At 39.9% G+C, this 23,227-nt stretch overlaps 2 protein-coding genes across 2 annotated transcripts; one reads left to right on the plus strand and one right to left on the minus strand.

Moving 5' to 3' along the window:
• Positions 1-328: 328 nt before the first annotated feature.
• LOC112567543 lies at positions 329-1,596 on the plus strand. The gene is made up of 2 exons (XM_025244238.1): positions 329-826; positions 1,498-1,596. Exons 1-2 carry the CDS (start codon positions 329-331, stop codon positions 1,594-1,596), a joined length of 597 nt encoding a protein of 198 aa, XP_025100023.1.
• Positions 1,597-2,174: 578 nt separating this feature from the next.
• On the minus strand, positions 2,175-22,778 carry LOC112567544 (multidrug resistance-associated protein 1-like). The gene is given in 33 exon segments (XM_025244240.1): positions 2,175-2,881; positions 3,265-3,459; positions 3,858-3,922; positions 4,269-4,370; positions 4,971-5,129; positions 5,266-5,412; positions 5,712-5,834; positions 6,341-6,464; positions 6,875-7,074; positions 7,241-7,406; positions 8,087-8,260; positions 9,813-10,054; positions 10,473-10,617; positions 11,154-11,256; positions 11,414-11,603; positions 12,000-12,167; positions 12,496-12,593; positions 12,596-12,671; positions 12,939-13,065; positions 13,301-13,367; positions 13,899-13,983; positions 14,311-14,457; positions 14,889-15,026; positions 15,425-15,613; positions 16,261-16,343; positions 16,346-16,388; positions 16,881-17,066; positions 17,931-18,258; positions 18,530-18,698; positions 20,126-20,270; positions 20,753-20,959; positions 22,297-22,473; positions 22,734-22,778. Coding segments are annotated over 33 exon segments (4,725 nt in total). The 3' UTR covers positions 2,175-2,769.
• Positions 22,779-23,227: the final 449 nt, after the last annotated feature.

Genomic DNA, 23,227 nt, shown 5'->3' on the forward strand with positions numbered 1-23,227 from the left:
TTCTCTTAAAAATTATGTCCTCACAAATTGTATTTATTCTCTTCATTGACATCTCTCTCTCTCTCAGATTATTTATTATAAAGAGCTACATCCTTCATGCAACAAACACGCAATTCTACGCATACGTATGAGGAAGCAGACGAAAATCTATAGGTTTCAATAAGGAAAACCGTTTAAAAGCCATAAAGTAATGCTATTTTCGTAAATCGAACTTTACCTTCTGATAGTAAAAAAAAAATGTCCTTGATTCTGTCTGGAGTACCTTTTGGAGAAACAGCAACATTTACGATAAACAGTTTTTATTAACTTCAGAAAATATCACCTGACCATGTACAACATCACCTTCGTATCAGCCACCTCTGGACTCGCACGGTGGGACAACCCACGTGACCTCATTTCTTACGAAGACTACCGGATGTCGTTGATTATTTTAGAAGCTGTCATCCAGCCCATTGTTGTTGTTGTGGGCATACCGTCCAACATCATCAGCTGTGTGGTGTTCTGGCACCAGGGACTTGGGGACCGCATGAACGTGTGTCTGTTGGCGCTGTCACTGGTGGACCTGTGTCTCCTGCTGGTGTCGGTGGTGTTTATTAGCGGTTATTATCTAGAGCAGATCGACCCTGTTACATATAGCAGTCTCTTTGATTTTCTGTTAGCTTTCGTCTCTGGAGTAACTTTGGGATTTCGAAGTGCTTCTGGGTGTATCACCATGGTGATAGCAGTAGAGCGATGCCTGTGTGTAGTCTTCCCGTTGAAGGCGGCCTCTTTGATCAGTAGTCGCAACATGGCGGTCATCATGGTTTTCATTGTGTGTCTGAACCAGGCAACATTTTTTACTACTCCTGTATCATTTTCGGTTGTTAATCTAAACTCGTCAAAGCTTCTTATTGTCATGTCGGATTTCTGTGTAACCAATCAAATGTTCTTGAATATTTGGGAGGGACTAGTTATGATGAGTGTGCTACCACTAACAACATTTGTAGTCACGAGTCTATCCACTGGCCTGACTGTAGTCAAGCTGAGGGTCGCCATGACGTGGCGCAGGCAGGTGACCTGCAGCAGCGAGAGAGGTCAAGGTCAGCACACAGCACTAACCAAGATGCTGGTAGTGATCTCGTGTGTCTGCATCCTCACCACCATACCCTGGGTAATCTTTTACTTAGCTACGTTGGTGACAAACGATTTTACTGGCCAAGGACCAAATTATAATATTTTTTGGACAGTAGCTATATTAGTCAGTCAGTTCTCTTATATTAACAGTTCAGCGAGTATTTTTATCTACCTTAACATGTCTACCCGCTTCAGAAAGGACGTTCTTACTCTTCTCGGCTGTTGTTGTGCTTCCACTAGTCGAGAAATAAAAATCAAAACCATGAGACCTTGTAGCAAAATCGTTGCAATGTTATAGTTATTGACATGCAGATACTTTCTGTAACAGAATGTCTTTGACCGATAAAATTATAGTGAACACACATTGGCCACTCTGTCAAACAGGTAACCTTTTTTGAGTTTCTTAAATGTTCTGAGCTGGAAGATGAACACCTCCTCAATCGAGAAGAAATGTCAACACTGGTGAAAGAGAAAACCTTTTAAGGAGAGTATAGTGTAAATACCACTTTTTATTTCCCAGGACTGACTGCTTTGTAGTCTTTAAGAGGTTTAATTACATACACCTGTTAGGAGTATGAATATTTATCTTCATTGATATCTTTATTCATAGTCTCTATATACTAGATAAATATATGTCCACTGAACATGTAAAATTTACTTCAAATTATCGTGCTTTTATCTCTCGCTATGCTGCTTTGTGCATGTGTATATAGTTTGTAGCTTTTTGATATTTTGAAAAAGACATTTGAATTGTGCATACAGCGCTAAAGTTTTTAAGAACTTTTTTTTAAGACGGCTTTATTTTTGCACAAATACTATTTTGTGCATTTTTTCTATCTTCAAAGCTATCACAGGGATCGTATAAAACAATGAAACAATGAAACAATGAAATGTGGGTTTTGTCGCTAAAAATAAATATTCTCGTGTGTGTGTGTGTGTTTGTGTTTTTGTTTTGTTTTTGTTTTTGTTTTGTTTTTTTAGTGATCTGATCCCACGTCTCATACTCGCAGTCGAACTGACCTTCATTCTCACATTCTGTTACAACATATAGCACACAATGATTGTTATTAACAAGACACACACATATATTTGTCTGTCTTCATATTTATTCAGATAAAAGGGACTAACATTAGACAAAGATTAACAAGGAAAGGACTTTTTATTGATGAATTCTACCCCTTATCATATCGCATTTGCTAGTGGTGTCCTGTTATTGCGCATCATAATATTACAGCGTCTATAATGGTGACTGGTTTTATTATAAGTGTTACAGTTAAGTAGGCAAAGCAACTTGTTTTTATTGACAAAGTAGCATGTTCTTCTTGGACGGATTTTTATATTTTCTTTGGGATACAAAATTTGGTTTTGTTTGCTCTGGAAACCTATGTGTATTTACGTGAGTACCTGTGTGTTGGTGAGATGTGAGGGTGAGAGGTTAACCTGTTAGTTCTACACTTAGTTGCTTTTATTTTGAATAAAGTTACCGAGTAAACAAAACGTTTTCCAAACTTTAAACCGCGCTCAGCTGTTTAAGTAACAAACGATCGCACCGACGACAACGTTCTTGATAATTTTATACAGAGTTATCACCTTAGACATGCCAAGTTTTATCAGAGCATTTGCCATAGTTACACAGGGTTAGCATCCTTGACCCTATTAAACAAGGTCAGCGTCCTTGGCCATGCCGTAGAAAATACTCTGTTTGTTCGCAAGAAGCACGTGTGGCGAGTCGTACTCCTTCACTAACCCTTCATCCAGCACGAGGATCCTATAAAACAGACCAAAAGCCTTCTTGATACACCGACTGTTCTCAACCAAGCTGCAAACAAGAGATTAATAATATTGTTGCTAATGTTCTCAATGCATATTTTGTACATTATTATAAACACTTTTTTCTGTGCTTATACAGATTTAACGACGGAGAAGTTGAGAGTCGTCCATGCCATTGATGTGGTATTTATGGTTTGCAGTCATTTTCATGTATTGGTTTGAGTTATGTAATGTCCAGTACATTTCATACCACCTGAAAAGATGACTTTGTTTCATTAAACCTATGTTTATTTGTTTTTGTCTTTTCTTGTATGCACGCGAACGGAGCTAAATTGTAAAAGCCCTTCCCATAACGGACACAAGAGTGAAGTAACACTGCACCTGTCGTAGTCCATGATGGTGTTGAGGCGGTGTGCGATGGTGATGATGGTGCAGGAGCTGAAGGCCTCACGGATGGTGTTCTGGATGAGGGAGTCGGTTTCCATGTCAACGGCGGCCGTGGCCTCGTCCAGGACCAGGATTTTGGTTCGGCGAAGTAGCGACCTGGCCAGACACACCAACTGCCGCTGACCTACACTGTGATCGAGGCAAATAAGAAAATTTGAAGCCAAATTTAGTAACTTAAAAGAACGTAACTTCTGTTATTTGTTGGATACAAATATTGGCTGCTTTCGTCTTTTTCTTCATTTGGATTTTTTTTTCAAGGATGGTGGAAACGCAAGTGCTTTAACTGAAACTTTTCCATTTAACCTGCATAATATAATAATAATAGTAATAGTAATAGTAATAATAATAATAATAATAATCATCATCATAATCATCATCATCATCATCATCATCAATTAGCAAGTCCGAAACAGTAACTGCAAGGATATTTAAGCGTCGTAGCTGTCTTCGAATTTGTGTGCCTGCCTGTGTGCGCGCGCGTACGTGCTTGCATTGGGTTTGTAACTGGATGTACAGAACTCGATTACCTTAGCTTCTGTCCCCCTTCTCCCACATGGTGGTCCAACTTTTCTGGCAACTCTTCTACAAAGCGCTACAATCACCAAGGAATAAAATCACTAATCACACATTCTACCTCCATTGTGAAGATCAAACACCTGCTTTACTATTTGCTTCAGGAATGTGTTTTCGCTCCTTATAATTTAGCACTCTTCGTTAAAAATGCATCAGACTAGGAAAATATGATCAATGCAATGATACAAGATGAGGAAGCTTACAAAATGAGAAATAAGTCACACGGATTAAAAGAATAAGCTACAAAGACATTTTATCTTGTTAAAAATGTGAGTGTAAGTCACAACTGAAAGAATGCACGTGCGTCTACGAAGACTAGAAAGCAATGTTTTAAGTAGAAAAGTATCTCGAAACTTAGCAAATACTTTAAGTTGAGCAGTCTCCAGAGATTTCCAAATTTGGTCATCTGAATATTGACCCAGCGGGTCAAGGTTCATCCGTAGCGTGCCAGAGAAGAGCACGGGATCCTAGAATTGGACAAAGGGCAAAGGTCAACACATCTATCAGAGAAGAAATGCTATACTTTGTAGGTATAGAGTTATTGGCCGTCTACATATGGGTCACCCGTCGACCGTGAGTGGTAATTAATTCATTTCTAGACCCTCAGCCTGATCTGTACATGTGTTGTCGTCTGCTTGTAAGATTGCAGAACGAGGAAACACAAATGATGTTTGTAAGGCGATACGAGAATGTATTGATGTGTGTTACTAGTCACGTATCTCACCAGAATGACATATCCAGAATCCTTCTAACTCGTGTTTTCATCATTATTTTGTCGTACAGGAAAGTGGGCAAGAAGATGGACATAGTCCCTAAAGGTCCATTTAGAGAACAGGTTTTTCACGCAAGGTAAAATAGAAAAAATCTCCGCTGCCACGCCGCTAGTCCTTCAGATTTTGATATATATCTGTTAGAAAATATCTCGAATAAAGCACTTCATGGTACTCTTCGTTTCGCCTCGACCTGCCTGTCAGTAGATTCATCTTGATTTTCTCCCTTGTCTTCCATCTACTTTGCTTTAAAAAATGTTCACAGTTGGCGACATGTTGCAATAGTCTGGTGGTTACCTGGGGCAGGATGGTGATGCGAGAGCGCAGGTCGTGGAGCCCGATGTCGGCGATGTTGACGCCGTCGATGATGATGTAGCCGTTACAGGCCTCGATCAACCGGAAGAGAGAAAGCGTCATCGAGGATTTACCTGCCCCTGTCCTTCCAACGATACCAACCTAAACAGAGAATTACAGGAAACAGCTCAGCATAAAATATAGTTTATTAATTTGTTTCTTTGTTCTTAAAGAGTATATAAATATATATGTATGTGTGTGTCTAACAGAAAGTGAAATGACACTTGTAATTGTTTACCTTCTGACCAGCCTCAACAATGAAGCTGATGTCTCGCAACACGAGGTCAAGGCCGGGTCGATAGCGCGTGCTGTACTCACTAAACAGCAGGCGACCTCTCTCGGGCCACGAAGTATCTGGACGTCTCAAAGGGTTAGTCCATGGAGCCTACAAGAATAGCGACATAAATAACAATAGTAATAAAATATTATCTTTAGTTTATTTTCCCTACAGAAAACGTTTACAGCTTGTCACATATTCTGTCTTCGAATTCTAGTATTTGAGAATTTACGTGAGTTACAACAGACTCTTTAAAAACCGAAAGGGAAGATACAAACAGAGAAATGAGGATTGTTGGAACTAAATAATGACGAAGAGCTGTTCGTAATCCAGATTATTATACCCAACAGGAGAGAAAGGAAGGAGAAACCTCTGTACATTTAGTAACAATAGTAATAAATCTCTACTATTGAAGGGCCCTTTTCTGACCTCTGATCCAGTTGTGAGTATTCCTTCACCCTCTCCACGGACACCATGCTCGTTATAAGATCGCTAATCATTCGGACAATCCAGCCCAAATATTCCGACATCTACGAAGGCATAAAAACAACAGAGTTTATATCATACAAAAGAGGAGGGGGAAAGAAATAGCCGTTATTACAGGAAGCTCTCTTTCATTGGTACAGCACCCTCAGACAGATTATCCTCCACAAGAAACAAAAAGGAAGGAACACGTTTAACCTCTTCTATCTTTGTTTTGCTAGCTTGTGTGGTCGTCACATAAAGAATGATTTGAGCTTTTTTATCCTAATCGTCTTCATCCTTATAAAGTTGACTTGCAGTTTAAGAATCAGGACTATAGATAGTTCCTTTGTCATATGGCAGTTAGAGAAACATGGACATAAGTGTAATTAGCGCTCATACTGCAAATAAATTTGTGATAATGTGTACAGTTTTTAAAATTTCCGCTGTAGATGCAAGTTCATTTACATGTCTGCCAAGAAAAACAATAATTATACTCATAATTATGACCAATTAACACACAAAATAACACAATAATAATTCCAGACAACATCATACATAAGAGTTCAATCACCTGCATCGCGTTAGTCACAGAAAATCCCAAAGTTCCTCCTCCAATGCCAGGGGTGACAATAGAACAGATGGCAGCACCGAAAATGATAAGATTTGTGATGATTTCTAGGTTCATTGTCATCCACCTGGTGAGAAACAGCGGGTCCCATGTGAGGCCGACACCACAAACATAGACTACATGTTGAGAGGTCGCCGGATAAGCGATTTATACATATAATGTCACATATATATATATATAACGTGAATTTTTTGGCTTGCTATGCTTCTTCTCTTGATTTATTTAGTTTTGTTTTCGCTAAAAAAAAATTTAATTGAATTGTTCAGCAAAGTCTTTAACATTTAGACGAAATCAACATTTAGACAGCTTAACTTTTCTCTATTTTAATGTACAGTCGATGCAGTCTTTTTCAATCAGATTTCACAAAGGTAATTACATTCTCACTAGGGCAGGGTAACTAAGTCGAGGGCAAGGTGTCTAGTTAGAAAGTATCTTTTCTCAAAGTAGTTAGTAATCTTTAGATGCCTTTACCCTTACCTGTGTGCGCTCAGACTAGTAAAGTACAAGGACTGGTTTCTGTCCACCCGTCGTTTTATCTCCTCGATGAAGCGGTCGACCGCTCGGTAGGCGCGGATGGTGGCGCCGCCGCTGATGGTTTCGCTGAAGTGGACGTAGATGGGGCTGTGAGTGACCGACTCCATCCTCTTCAGCTGCCGGGACGTCGGGATGTAGAAGCTCTGCACGTGCACAGTCGACTTTATTTAGAGAGCAAGGTGAGAGTAGCACGAGACTATAAAGTTTAGACCTTGCACCATTTGCATAGAAATTTAGATATAGTTTTAACACTGACGAAATGTTGGGCAAGACTTTTACCTGCAATGAACTGTACAGGTACAAACTTACCTGTATGAGGAAATACAGGATGATGACAGGAATAACTAGGAAAATGAAGAGCGGTGTACTGATGGAGATGACGATGATGGTGACAAGAATCATCGTCCCAGCTGAGACAGACTCCTGAATGTTGTTTGGAAGGATGTTGTCGATGGTATCTATGTCACGCGAAAATCTGAAAATGTTTTGCAAGAAATATTTCTTAATTTTAATCGTTCATCTTTGAGCTTCAGATCAATCTTTTACAGGCAGTTAAGTAAACGTTTGTTTGTTTGTTTGTGTTTAACGCCGTACCAGGAACTAAGGCTTTATCACGGCGGCAAAACATAATATTATCTTATTATCTTACCTTAAAAAGTTTAGGGACATAACCCTTTGAGCGATATAACCATTACAACTAACTTTAATCTAGTAAGGACCACCTCCTCCCGCCTCACAGGATGGCACGAAGGTAGGCGGTGGGGAAGACAGGGAAGGTTGGCATGTAATTTATTTTGGCCCAGAGTGCCCCAGTGGAGTTGCCATAGGAACTGAACTGAAAAAGTTTACAGTCTGAGGATACCAGCAAGTGTAATTTGCCAGGAGACTGACATGTAGCCTTGCCAGTCTGTTAAACATTGCCTGAGATGCCAGCATGGCCCAAATGAAAACAATGTCTTTGTTACGATGAATGAAATATATACAAATAATTCCAAAGAAGTAACAAGATTTTTTTAATAGAAATAATAATTAGGAAAAAAATTAATAGAAACGAAAAATAGTCAGAGGAATAAGGGAAATAAATAAACTAAGAGATACATCAAAGTAAGAAAACATCGATTAAAAATGTTTAATATATATATAAAGATAATTCACCTGTTTATTATTCGTCCAACTGGAGTCGTGTCAAAGAAGACCATTGGTGACCGCAGTACACTAGCAAGAAGTCTGCTGTGAAGGTTTTTGGAGGCAACAACCGTTCGAACACACAGCAAGAAGTTGCTCAGGACCAGCGTGACGACTGTACGAAACCAAATATGGACAAAGATTCAAACAGGGTCTACCCTGCGGTTGATTATTTAGTGGTAAATTTCGTGTTGTTTTTTGTTGGTGCTACTCCCAAATGTTTGCACGACTTGTCAGTTGTTGGGAGCTGACTCCTTCGTTGTACTCGGTGACTGCAACGCCTACCAGTAATGGGCAGTAACGGTTGGGAAACTTAGTTTTGACGACACCAGCGACAAGGGCTCTGACTCTTAGAGGTGTTACAGAGCCATCGACTCATCCTAGCCAACACGTGACATACAAGAAATCCAAGAGAGGGACTTAGTTCTCTTTAGATGAGTTGGTCTGCAACAAAATTGGCTTTAATGCTGCCAAGACGCTTTAAATTCAGCAGCAACAAGGCAAAGAGGACATATTCAGGTGTTGCTATAGGCAGTGACCATGACTTAGCCTGAAGTTAAAGCTGAGGATGGACCTCCGCTGAAACATCTACTGAGGGAGCTTTGATAGCAGGAAGCTTCAAGACCAAACACTTTGCTAATGCCGTCAGTGCCAAAATAAATTATCTTGACTAGTCTTGGCTTGCTGTGGTGTAGACAACGCCGGAAACATTATAGATGATTTGTGTCAGAAGCCCAGGAAGCACTGGTCTACTAAAGAAAAAATCAGCCATTGGTATAGAACGACAGACATAATAGATCTTCGTGACCAAAGAACGGCTTTAAATTGAAAAAAGGAAAAGCAATCATGAAACAGTTTTCAAATACAAAGAAACGAATTGTGCAATCAGAAGGAAAGGATTAATACCGGTCCTTAGAGGAGGGAATGGCTAGGAGTGCAAACAAAAAGGCCTACACATAGGGCAGAATGGTAGGACAGGTTAACACAAGAACTCTGTCACCGAAGACAATAATAATTACCTCTCACAGAAAATACTGACGTACTCCAGTAATGGACTGACTTAAACAAAAAACCTGTACAGCTCAAGACACGCTAAAATCTTTTAAAACAACCAGACAAACAGTACTAGAAAACTACAAACCTAGCAGTACTACAGGAATAGGTCATAAAAACTTTAAGCAGTCTCAAGGTGAGGAAATCATCTAGGGTTGACATCCTAACTTAGTTGTTTAAGTAGGATGAGATGAAATATCCAATGCTTTCGCAGCTTTGTCCCAGAGATTCTGAGAACGCAAAAAAGGCAACAGATATATAAAAATAATAAAAATAAGCCTAATTGTTGGTCACTAAAGCAAACTCAAATTGATACAGAATCTCATTAACACTTGGGAACCAATAGCAGAACAACTGGCTGCAGACCAGATAATAGCACATGGAGTTAGTCTTCAACTCTATCATAACTTAATAGACTTTGAAAAGGCTTTTGAGACTAGTTTAAATTTCGTTGTCATAGATGTTCCTAACCGGATAAATATAGACACATTTTTTATGACAAATACATAAGTGTTTTCAAACTTGCTCATACGTTCATCCCTATTTGGCCTTTGGGATACGAGGTAGAGATTAACAAAGAATTGTCGTTGTCATTGTGTTTGTCTCGTTGAATAACTTTCTACTTTTTAATATTTCTCATCACATACTCTGCCCGATGCCAAACATTACAAACACCATCAGGTAGTAGTCATTCTTGGCTGTGTAGTCGTGCCGCAAGGTGGCGTTTCCGTGGGATGTGGCGAGGAAGTTGTCATCTGTCCAGCGGCTGAGCCAGAAGTTACTTGAGGCGTTGATGGCTTGAAAGAGGAGGAAGAACAAAATGGATGCTGTGAAGGGTACGGCGCCTGCTGCTCGTATGTAGGTGAGAAACACGCTCCACTTCACCTGGAAGGTAAGTGGGGCAGTCGGACAGGTATGGGGCAAAGATATAAAGGCTGACTTATTACTATTTTGTTGGTATATCCTTCCTGTCCCAGTAGTTTTTATTTCTTTAAGTACGTAACTATTGTCTACAGAGTGAACAATTGATTCTGTGATGCGTATCTTTATATTCTTTATCCATTATATGACAGCAATGTATTTTTATTCATTTGTATCACATGCTGAGGAAATAATCTCTCCTTGATTTGTTTTCCTTTTCTTTTTGTCGATTTTAAATTTGTATTTTACTGTTGGATATTAATGTTTGTATTCACCGAGACTGTTTTTTTTTTTTTTTTTTTTTGTCTTCTCAACTGGATTGCCATGCTTTCTAATAAATCTATTGCGCCACACCTATTGTTTTAAGTACTTGGCTACATACGTTTCCTTTCTCAATTGTCTCTTCCTTCACCAGCCTGTAGTTGTTCTCCTGTAAAGATGTGTCTTCCTCAAGGTGGCACGTGCTGAATTTACTTTTCGTTGAATCAGTCATCCACGATGATTTTGATGTTGTCCTTGTAGACTTCCTAGAAGAACATATCAACCTTTTTATTTTTAAGGCAACAGCATTCAAATTCCCCTTTTAATACGAAGGACAAGTTTCGCTCTCATTTTCAAACATTCATAAACCTGCCTTTTATTATCTTCCACTTGAGATGACATTTACAGAAGACCTTCAACGGGCTTGAAATTAGTGAGCTGTTATTTTTGTGACGACTGATTAGGAGTTTAATTACAAAGAACTCCATAGACTGTTTGTTACCATATTTAAAGAAAGATACACACGTTTCTCAAAATACTTACATATAAGTCATAGTCAGGACAATATTATCTTTGCAACATCACACCAATGTGCTCTCAGGTGATGGTAAATGCACAAAATGTAAACACGTATGAACGAAGGTTTCCACTGGAAATGTTCGTAAAAGCAAAAGCTTAACCGGCTATAAATAACTTTACTGGTGTTAGGTTTATTTAAGTCACCTGATTACAGACACTTAGTTCAAAATTCATTTTTCTAATCTGTTATTTTAAAAAAGTTATTTAAAAGGTGCAAACCAACCTTCGTCTAGAGTAGTCTTGATATGTCAGATCTTCGCCGGAAGTTGCGCCATCGGAAGTCACAGTCTCCACGTTCTCTCGGATCTTGTTGATAAGAATCGAGACTGCGAGAAGAAGTAAAAGAACTTCTAATGATAATCATGCTTTTAAGAAATCTCGAGCTTTGCCTTTTGAATATAAAGTTGCTAAGTTTCGAAGGCGATGGAAAGCAAGTAACACAATACAAATTAATAAAACATTGTTGCATTTGAGACCACTGACTTTCAGGATCTTCCTCTTCCTCCATGTCCTCCTTCTGTTGCAGGTGAAGTTTGAGGAAGCGAGCAAAGGGTCCGTCGTGGGACATGAGAGTGTCGTAGCTGCCTTTCTCCGAGATGCCGTTGTCGGACAGCACGATGATCTCGTCAACCATCGGCAGCCAGTGGATGCCGTGTGTCACCAGCACCCTCGTCTGGTCAACAGAAAAGAGAAACGGAGAACAACTACTGGAACAAATCAGAGGAATGGATACTGGCTCAGAAAGAGGGCAAGTGGCTATTTAAAAAAGCTGATAATTCTCTGATGGTACAGAGAGAAGGCGTGCGGCTAATCAAGCAGATGACGACAGGTGCCCTGACGAAAAGACAATCAGCGTAGTAGAGAGAAAGAGAGAGAAAGAGAAGAAAGAGTGAACGAATTCATGATGCTTCATACTAAAGAGATAGAGAAACAAGAGGAGTAGGGAATGTCAAGAAAAAGAAAAGAAAGTTTTGAATATTCTAATTAAGTTTCATTTAACTATCATCAGAAATTTAAATTTGAATATTTTTTTGCCAGCCGCTCAGCCATTCTTTCAGTAGAACCTGACCTTGTGCCGGAGCAAGCCGTTGGGGCCAATGACCTCGGTGAAGATGTGTTTGCCCACGTGCGAGTCCACGGCGCTGAGCGGGTCCTCCAGTAGGTAGATGTCGCTGTCACTGTACACGGCGCGGGCCAGACTCACTCTCTGCTTCTGACCCCCACTGAGGTTGATGCCCTAACACAGATACAGACATATCATTATCTTTGTCGTCATTCTTCTTCTCCTCCTCCTTGTCGTCTTCCTTCTCCTCGTCGTCGTACTAGTCCTACCCTTCGTTTTCCTCGTCGTAGTCGTCGTCGTCCTCCTCCTCCTCTTTTTTGTCTTTCTATTCCTCCTCGTCGTAATCATCATTATCATCTTCGTCCTCCTCAATATCATTATCGTCGTCGTCCTCGTGTCCTTGTACTCCTCGTCATTGTCCTCCTACTGCTCGTCATCCTTTCTCCTTGTCCATTTGTCGTCTCCTTCTCTTCCCCCACCTCCTCATCATCATCGTAATTACCCTTTCGCCAATCTCAGTCATGTCTCTTGCTGACAGTATTTCCAGGTCGCGTTCGAGTGCGCATGCCCGCAGGACCTGTTGATATCTTTGTAGGTTGAAGAGTTCCCGAAGAGAATGTTACTCCGTATCGTGGCGTTTTGTATCCACGCTTGCTGAGGGACGTAAGCCACAGAACTCTGAAACATGTTGTCTTGGTTTTCTTTGTCAAGAACTCACAGGGGTCCTATTAAGTCTTGAAGTAAAATCTTTAAATATCTCCTGTGTGACTTACCCAAACATCGTATTTGATCACTATCTTAATTACTATATCTTGTATTTATTAGTTCCTACCTGGACTACAATAATATTATCTACTAGTGATAGGAAAAACAACAGCCGAGGTCACTTGGGACACATTTATTCCTATAAAAGGGAGCCAAACTTTAAAAAACATTATTCTTTACCTTCATGGTTACTTTCCCTGATACTCTTTCCGTTTCTCCGAGAAGTGACGAGATCAATGACGACTTTCCGCTTCCCACGTGACCCACCACCGCCACCAGCCTGCCGACACCGACGCTGATGTCGACGCTGGAATTATCCAACATTCATAAGAAATAAATATGCTCTTAACATTCTCGGAAATAGCAGAAGAAATGCCAGACTTTTTTAAAAGTTGAATTTTATTACATAAACAGACAGAAATGCAAAATGCGAAGGAAGAAACTTTTCAAATAAAGAAAAAACCGCTAGTAACCCTTCCTCTTGCTCCACAGGAACAAAGAGATTAACAAGCAGAAAAGCAAACAAATGAAGAATCACCCACTTTTTCAAGACAGGTTTGTAGTGTTTGTCCCACGTGAACGTTCCGTTTCTGATGGATATGGCGTCGACTGTTGAAAAACGATGAAAGTCGTTTACATTAAACAGTGGGTGAACAACTGTTTAAAAATATTTTAAATAGTCTAAATAAATAAAACGTAAATAATACAAATAAAACAAGCAAAGAATTATTATTTTACGGAAAGTTCAAGGTTTTTTATCGCTGGGTCATTCTTAATTTTATACTTGCGTGTACTTTGGATGTGTATTCATTTATGTTACCAAACAACTAAAATTTCTACTTAGTCCAGGCTTCAGTTATAATTCTATACAATTGTAAATCTGAGAAGCAAGTACAATATATTGTCGTTCAATCATATTCATGCATAACTCTTATAGCCTAAGCCTCAGCTTTCTGCTTTATTTATCAAAAAACAAAGTGTTGCCTTCTCAGAATTGGCCGACATAGTAGCGGTTTGATGATGTCACACCTTGGGATTCGATTGAATAAGTTCCAGACAGTTGAATTATTAATCATTTCCAAGTTTCCAAAACAGGAAAAACGACAAGTGTCTCACATATTCTCTTTCCAGGTAATTTACCTTCATCAGCAGCACAGGTAACACTGTCTGTGTCAAGGTCTTCACAGCACAGAAACTTGTTGATCCTTTGCACTGACACCATAGACTAGTGATCAGAAACATTTAAAGAAGAAATAAGAGATGAAAAAAAGTAATAAAACATGAACAAAAAAGAAAAGAAGAAAAACGCTAAGAAGTGAGTAAACTAAACTACAAAGAAAGAACAAAATATTTTAAAAGTCAACAAATTACGGAAGCAATGAAACATAAAAATGACAAGAAGGTAAAGGAAGGAATAAAGATAATAAACAAACAAGTAAGAAAGCAAATACAGGACAGTAAGAAAGAAAACAAAGGAGGTTAAATAAAGAAAGATTAAAAACAAGAAGAAATTAAAAAGGTAGACATTACTTTAGTCTTAGTGATCACAGACCTGAACGGTCAAGGAGATGGCTTTGGCCAGAAGGTCAAGGGGATCTCTCAGCAAGTTCAACAAGGCCAAGGTCACAAAGACCCGCCGGGCGTCCAGGTGGTTGTCAGGGGAGACAACCACAAATGTTGCAAACGTGGCCAGGGTTACCTTCAACAGGTGTGAGAAGACTTATAAAAGTGATAACAATAATACACCAGCACAGACATGGACAACAATCTTAATCTTGTTCCTGTTTGCTGCAATCTTTATTCCAGTGAAAAATACATAAATACAAGATAGGAATATAGCAAGATACTTACCTCCTTATATCTATCTCTCAAATTCACAGAAAACACCTGATTTGTACTTTTAGGGCGTGTATTTTACTGCTCAGACTTTTGCTCGTTCAAAGTCTGTTTTATTATAACACTGCACTTTAACTATTTTTCCTGCCCAATACCAAGCTTTACTAAAATCTTTTTTTTTCAATAATACATCGCCTTCTCTCTTTTTCTTTCCTTCTTCATTGCTCCTGGTAACACTAAAGCAAGAATATCCCGATTAAAAGACAGCAAAAAGTGTTCATTTCAAAGACTGACCAGAAAAGGTGCGAAGTAGTAGAACACACCCATAAACATGTTCAGGTAGGAAATTCTGAGCAACACCTTTGTCTCCTCGCTCCTCGAGTCATTGATCATCTTCTCGAAGGAAGGTTCCCATGCGTACATCTTTACCACCTGAGGACAGGTGACAGAATTTTAGAACAGTAAACTTATTTTATACTCATTATGAAAGTGGTTTGTGTTGCAGCAATCGTGTACCCCTGTGGTGTCGGCAAAGAAAAATATTATATCACTGCAACAAGTTTGTTAAGTTTCTGTGATGTTTATATTCTTAGGGGTTTCACAACCAGCATGGAATCTTAAAGTAAAACTAGGTGAAAAGGCTAGCTCGAATAATATCCTATCGCAGGACTGTTGCTAGGTAACAGTAAACTATCATCTTTATCACCAACAGCTCTTCGGCAGTTTAAACAATTGGAATACTGTTTAAATATGACATTTGTATATAAACGTAGCATGATAATTTAGTTCCATAATTAATTAAGACAAGTATTTGACCAATCAACACTGACCCTCATTCCACTCAACATATCATTGGTCAGTCTAAGCCTCTTGTCCTTGAACTTGAGGTTGCTGATGTTGAGTTTCTTTTGACAACTTGAGATGTAGGAGTTGAGGGGGACGAGGAGGAGAAGCACGATGACGCCGGCGAAGACTGAGGGGCCGATGTAAACGTAGAGGACACCGACAACCATGATAATCTGTAATTGAGCACAACAGACAGGTGTCTATTAACCATCAAAACAAAAATCAAAATCAAAACAGACTTTATTGTCTGTCCAGGAGACCCAGGACAGAAATTTGTCTTCGCTCACAAGGGCAGGCATACATATACAGACATTTAACACACAGTTAGGAGTAAAAGTTAGGAGTAAAAAAGTGTAGATTGCACCAGTCCATCAAAGCAGTTTATGTTTATCCTAACAACAAACATTGGGTGACCAAGGGCCTAAAAACAGTGCTTAACAAAAAACCATAACATGACGATATACACGACATTGACACCTGTAGCAAACTGCAATACCTGAATATTGCACAGTTGAACAGGTATCACATAGAAATAATATTACCATAGTATTTTATGGAGAAATAGCAAAATAAAATCATTTGTCAACAAAGTGTATTGCATTGAGATAGTAGAACTATGGATCACAATTTCTATTTTTACATTTTTAATTTCTATCTTCTCAAAACCCTTGTAGGAAATATTACATTAAATTCTTGTACTGATAAAATTGTTGCGCATATGTTGGAAACAATAATGGAATGAATGTGATAATGAATGATGTCATTTCATGGTAAAAATAGTGTTGCTATCAGTTTAGCCTTAAAAGCGGAAGTCGCTTACCTGTAGAGGAGTGGTCCAAGTGACGACATAGAACATGGCGTCCTGAATGCGTTGACAGTCGACAGACATGAGGTTGGTTATCTCCCGCTAGCGGCCAGTCGTCGTGCGGCGCTGTTCATCGTTAGTGACTAAAACACATGGACAAACAGCGATACAAATGAAACTAACGGGTTTAATAGTAGCAAGGACTATACACAATATGTGTGGGTGATTTACCTATTTAGGGAAAAGACGATTTCACCTCTAGAGAAAAGAAAACGGAGTATCTCGCCTACCCAATCGCAGACTTAGTGATCGGGTGTTATACTAAAAAGTGATTATTTCATGAGAAAAAATCTGAACCCAGGATTCTATGATAATCACTGTACTGGTAGCAGACAAGAGGACTGACAGAATGATAACGGACATCCTGGTTTTTTTCCCCTCCCTTGCGCTTTAAAAGACACGACTGACACGTGTGTAAAGAGTTAGAGATGTTTGGGAAAACTGTGCACATGAATGAACATACATACACTTACATGGGTTGTTGGCTGGCTGCCTGTACGGGTGAGTGCTCTTTTCTTTGTACCGAATACTCACTGATGTAATTATACCGCATGCTTTATCTGCCCTTTGCTCACCTTTCTGTAGATGGCGGCAATGAGGATGGTCTTCAGCTGCATGCCGACAGTTGTGAACACCATAAGCTGAAACTGGAGAGCAGTGTCCTGACCATGTACACCACGAACATCAGCACCGCCAGCACGTAGCCAGACCTCGCCTGCCTGTCGTTGTTGTCGGGGCTGGTCACCTGCTCGATCATCAGCCTGCAACAGGTGTTCATTCGCTCAGGTATCTTGTCCACACAGCTTCTGGTGTCAACACTACTCACTGGCACATTCGATATCGTTTCTAGCTTTCTGTAGCCTGATATCATGAGTACACTCAGCTGCTTTCATGAAGAATGGAATGAATATTTTTTTTTACTTTAATGGGTAAATTTAGTTTGAGTGAAATTAATTTAGATATCTTTACAGGTGTCCGGTCACTTAATCCCCAGACACTTCATCCCCGACACTTCATCCCCGACACTTCATCCCCGAGACTTTTAATCCCCAGACACTTCATCCCCAGACACTTCATCCCCGACACTTCATCCCCGACACTAAAGAACTATTTTCATATCATATTGTTAAAGAACATTAAATTTACTAGCTTATATGAACTTTAACTAATGTTGTTGATGTTCAAATGACGTTGAAGTTAAAAGCATGATTTGAATTTGAATTTCAATTAAATTTTTCGCTGACTTCATAATTTTTATAGTTAAGGATTGAGTTTAGGGATTAAGTGTCTGGGGATGAAGTGTCTGGGGATTAAAAGTCTAGGGGATGAAGTGTCGGGGATGAAGTGTCGGGGATGAAGTGTCTGGGGATTAAGTGACTGGGAACTAAGTGGCGACCACACACACACACATAAACACTAGTGTGTGGCTGCTAAATCACAGTTGAAAGGACTACGTAGAACGGAATTTTTTCCGATACACCTTTTTTTTGAATGACGATTGTGACCAAGAGTACACCAGTTTTTCCTTAAATGTTAACATTATGTATGCCAGTATGTGACTGATTAGCAGATCCTGACTTTCCCACCCCAACCCTTTTATCAAGTGACAACATCAGGGTACTCACCCTAATAACATGGGGCATAAAATCAAGATCCCTTCGGATACCGCGTTCGCGAACAGCCCGAGGATGAGCCGAGGTCCCACGAGCTTCACCAAGACTCGGAGCAGCGACGGCGTTTCTTGCTTCACCTCGTCGTCCCCTGGCCGGTGGAGGGTCCCATAGGCTGTGGTGACCCCGCCCTTTCCTCGCGAATTGTGGGTGTAACAGCTGGGAGCGAGGGACCTGGTTTCCAAGACGGTTGCTGGAAGGTGAATGTCTCCTTCTATGGAGTCTTTGGGAAGAAGTTGAAGTGATGTGATAGCGGAGTCGGCGCTGGTGCCGTTCCCTGGCTTACCACGTCTGTGACAGAGAAGGGATTTCATTTACTATGTTTTCAATAGAGTCACAGGCAGAGACCTTCCAGCACCCTGAATCATTTTGAAAGAAAAATTATTTAGTATGACTATATAGGGAAGACTACCTTTAAGAAAAAGTACGTTTTATCTAATTAATCCATTAAAAAATAATCTCCTTGACCAGCTAATAGGATATTTCTCTCTAAATACTTAGTCAATCTCACAGCAGGCACAACAATACACAGTGGCTGTTGAACAACCACTTACCGTTTGTTCCTAAGTCTTTCTCTCTCCAACTCCCACTCTCGTTCAAAGCACGGGACAAGGACGTCACTGCTGTCTCGTGGGTTGAGGTCAAAAAGGTCAGCCTCTGTAAGATCTCTTTGCCACCCAAGGTAGATGTACCTAGAGGTAGAGGTCTTATATACAGCGCCGTCTAAGGCAGTATACAGGACGTATTAATCCAAGGGCACACACATATATTCACCTACATATACACATATACACGCTCGTATAAACACACGCGCGCGCGCGCACGCCAATTAGACTCTGGAACTCTAGAAAAGGAAGGAAAGAAAAGACTGTTACAGGCAAGAAGACAGACAAATTGGTAAACAGGTGTTTACTTTGTTATCCACCCAAACAGCATCCGGCTTGGAAAGGACGCAGTGACCTCTGGACATGGACGCTGTAAAGAAACCGTAGACAGTAAGAGTTTGTCACACCTGTAGACACTCTCATGACATCGTATTTGACGAAGACTTGGTACAAAGTAAAATGTTTGTTTGAAAGAACATTATTTACCACGTTCCTTTTGACTGTTTAAAAATATTATATAAATATTTTAACCAGACCTTCCACTGTTGATGATATCCAGTCTGAGCTTCCTTAAAAGATTCGGAAAAGCAGAAAAGGATTGTCTGGATGCTCTCTATGGCGACGGTCACACAAAGCAAAACAAATTTCAGGATGTCGTCGTTATAATCCTGTGATCCGCAGATTGTCTTTGTCAAAACACATTTGTCATAGAGCACATTCGTGAAATCATAGAGTGTTGTAGCATTAATGTTTGATGGCAATCAAGATTCATTCGACACATGAGCTCTATTCAAATATTAATCAAATGAACTTTTTAAGAAATAAATATTGTAAGCTTGTCATGAGACTAGAGAGATGTGACTAAAACAATCTAATTAGGTAAGCTGAGATATTTTTATTTACAGTTCTATTTTACATTATTAATTTAAGACAACCTCCTCAATGATGGCCGTGTATAGAGGGACGATGTCGCACAACGTCAACAAGCTCCAGAAGATAAACTGTAAACCCGAAGTGATGACATGTCGTCGTCGTTCATACTGCGTTAGGAAGGCTGTACACAACTAAAGATGTGACAGAAAATAAACACTGCTTCTGTGTGAAGAAGGAAATAAAACTTAGCAAAAATGGCGCGAACTGCTACGCATGATATACACTCGTACGAGGGGTTATAAGATGACTAAAGATGATCGTTTGGGTGATGAAAGGTTGCGTATAGATGAAAGAAGTACAGCAAGTGGTTTGTGTGTGAAATAACAGGAAAAACAAAAATAAACTAAAACGGTAATCAGAGTGCTAGTGATGTAGCCCCGCAAGAGTTTGTTTGTAATAGATACAATCGTGGCAAAAGTGATAGAGCTTGACTGAAGAAATTAATTTTATAAGTGATGTCTGGGTGCACAAAGAAAACAAAAATCTACAACCAACGATGTGTCTGTGTTATTAAGGTTGTAAGAGTGTGTATCAAGTGGCAGGTGACTAGAAGTGCTTATATAATGTGACGTCATGATAGTACAATATTATTTGAGTGTTTTTGTTTTTTACCACGGCGACTCACATACGACACCAGCCGCAGGGCGCTGGCCAGGTAGGCGACCACAGGAAGTACGTCACTTCCGCCGTCCCTCAACAGTTTAGAGCCTTGTATCAACGACACCAGCGCCACCATGCTCAACACCATGCTGGAAAACTGTTGGCATTAAATCAGCTGAAATGCATTGTCTGCAATACTAGATGGTCTCGTAAAGCTGATTTTAATCATCATTTGTAAGTTTATTAATTTTTTACAATCTAAAGTAAAGGAGCCGGCTCGGAATCACAAAACAATGTAATTGTCGAACCTTATGGGTGGGAAAATACAAGACAAATTGTATGTAGAAAAAGTAGTCCACTCACTTTTAGACGATATTTGGACAGCCAAACTGAAGTAACATTCAGATATAGGGAACAAACAACGTACAGAAAGAGCAATGGTATATACATTCACGAGGTATAAAGAGTAAACGAAGACCTCAATTACAGACGAATTTCTGTTTTTAAAATGTACAGAAAACTCGTTCGTTCAAATACTTATTAACTCACATGCATATGCAAAGATACATGTACCTACCCATCCATCCACCCACACACACTCTCTTTCTCTTATTCTATCTCTAAGGATAGAGGGCCTACCGTCTTGGCCGAGTTCAGCCAGGTGACATGAAGTGGAGTGACTTCCCCTTTCCTGGCCAGCACCACCAGGTAGAAGGGCAGAGGGCACCACAAGCAAGCACATGGCACCCACACCAGCACCGTGTTGAGGAAGCAGTCTGTCAGACGTGGCCAACCGTTGTAATCGTAAAAACTGGAATTCTGCAAGATTGAAACTGCACTGACTGGCTGAGGAGCTTTAATTGCTCAATTAAAATATCTTTTGAGTATCTGGCATAATTAGCACTGCGATCTCATTGACTAACAGGAGACGAGTTTCCACTATCATTTAAAGACTAACAAGAACACAGTTTGCACTGTTAGTTTAATTATCATCGCCATTATCATTCCTCTCTTGAAGATTACTAGCTGACCATCAGTAAAATAAAGAAAACCAAATAAAGAAATTGGTAAAACTCTAAACTGTAACTCCACGCCCTTCCAAATGTTAGGGTAATCTTTCATATACAAAAAACAAACTCCTTGAGAAATTAATGACATTTCTCTCAACGTACACAAAATTTAAAAAGGGTGAGCTGATGCTGTGTACAAAATATGATGTGGCTGCATCATCCGAAAAAGCTGTCCTGCTGTTTATGTACCATTACATATCAGCTATTATAACATTTTTCAAAAATGGGATATACAGTAAGAAGGAAGTTTAATTAAGTCTTCGTAAATGTACAAATGCAGTTTTGAGTTGATACATCCTTCTATCTATTGTTCTGAATATGTGAATACTCGCTATTTGCATTCGCTATTTTTGTTTATTTAATGTCGACCATGCCATTGACTGGGAATCGCAAGTATATTATAATTAATCTGCAATGTGTGTGTGTGTGTGGGGGGAGGGGAAGATAAAATAGAGATCTTACCCACAACGAATCGGCACAAAATCTGCGGCCTGCCTGTGGCCATAGCGGACTGTTGGTAAATGTGTTTTACCTGGCTGTCACCTACAGGTGTGACATGTGAACAGCGTCTGACTTACAGCGTGTCGGGCAGACAGTCCGTGGCACAGCACGCAAGAAATCACAAAAGCACTAAATAGAAAATTGATGAGAGTCGTATGTGGTCAAAGGCTAGAGAGAAATAACCAATACTGAGATTGAATAATAGGGAAACGCATTACTCAGTCACTCATAGTAAGCATTAAAAAACGCTCAACTATTTTTACATTTTATTACATTTATTCAAGGAAAACTGATCTAAAGAAAAGGAGGGGACGTTTAGTAAACATGTAATAATTGATAGCCTTAAACAGCCAATTTCTCTAAGCTGTCAACTATGGTCTAGTAAATTAATGAACAGAAATACCGAATGTCCTCCTTTGAAATTCGGGAGCAAAATTTCTACCTCAGGGGGAGAGGACCATTGATTGTGTACTTAGTCCTTAATGACCTTACCTACATTTTAAAACACACTGTACTGAGTTATCACTCGCTCACTCAATCAATGACGACAGTTAAAAGTGCGAAGATTGACCACTAGGTGTCGCGAACACAGGTAGAGTCGTTTTTGATGACCTGCACGGGAATGTCGGCCCCTCGCATTCCCCTCACTACTCCTGACTCCTCCCTGATGTCCCCCCAGTGCAGCACCAGCACGTCACGGTACTGCAGGGCCGGTGGTGACGTTTCCTCACTAGCAACACTTGTCAAAGCTGCGTCCTGAAAATTCCCAGCTGACAATTTTTTTATGTGCTGCAATAATAACAGTTTCAGAAGCAAAAAGGTCTTTTTTTCATAACAGTTTACGAGGTCCTTGATTTACACACGACTCGCAACACGTGCTTCTTGCGGACAAGAAGAGCATTTTCTACGGCATGGCCAAGGAGTCTGATCATGGGTGGACATGGCCAAGAGAACTGATCTGACTTGACATGTTCCAAGGTGTTGACTTGTGAAAATTATCAGACACGTCGTCCTGTGTGCCCTTATTTAGTTTCACGTGGGCTACCAACCTGTTCTACGCATGCGCAAACAGCTAAACGGCGGTTGATATCCATCGTTTTTCCTCTCAGTTATTCTGGTAAAAAAAAGAGACTCATTTATTAAAGAGTGTAGTTTTTTTACTGTTATATTGTTTTATTAATGTTTGTAATCTCCCCTTCTCTAAAACATCGCTCCTCGGCATCAATCATCAATCAATCAATCAATCAATCAATCAATCAATCAATTAATCAATCAAATTCGTACAAAACGACATTTTTTAACGGAACAAATGGCTGACGTAGCTGACTTCAATGTCATGTAAATCTTGTATCACAGACTTGACAATTATCGCCAGATGTCGCTGTCCGACCCTCCCGTCTCCCCCGCCCCTATAAAGTAGATTAACCGTAAGCTGAAACATTTCCTCCATGAGCTTTGGCGTCTTGTAAACTACACCATACGACATCTGGCTGTAAGCTTTTCACATCTTTGTAGTCTCATACCTACACATACCACAGCCACC

Source organism: Pomacea canaliculata, linkage group LG7, assembly GCF_003073045.1.
Source record: "Pomacea canaliculata isolate SZHN2017 linkage group LG7, ASM307304v1, whole genome shotgun sequence".
In the NCBI taxonomy this organism is placed as follows: domain Eukaryota; kingdom Metazoa; phylum Mollusca; class Gastropoda; order Architaenioglossa; family Ampullariidae; genus Pomacea; species Pomacea canaliculata.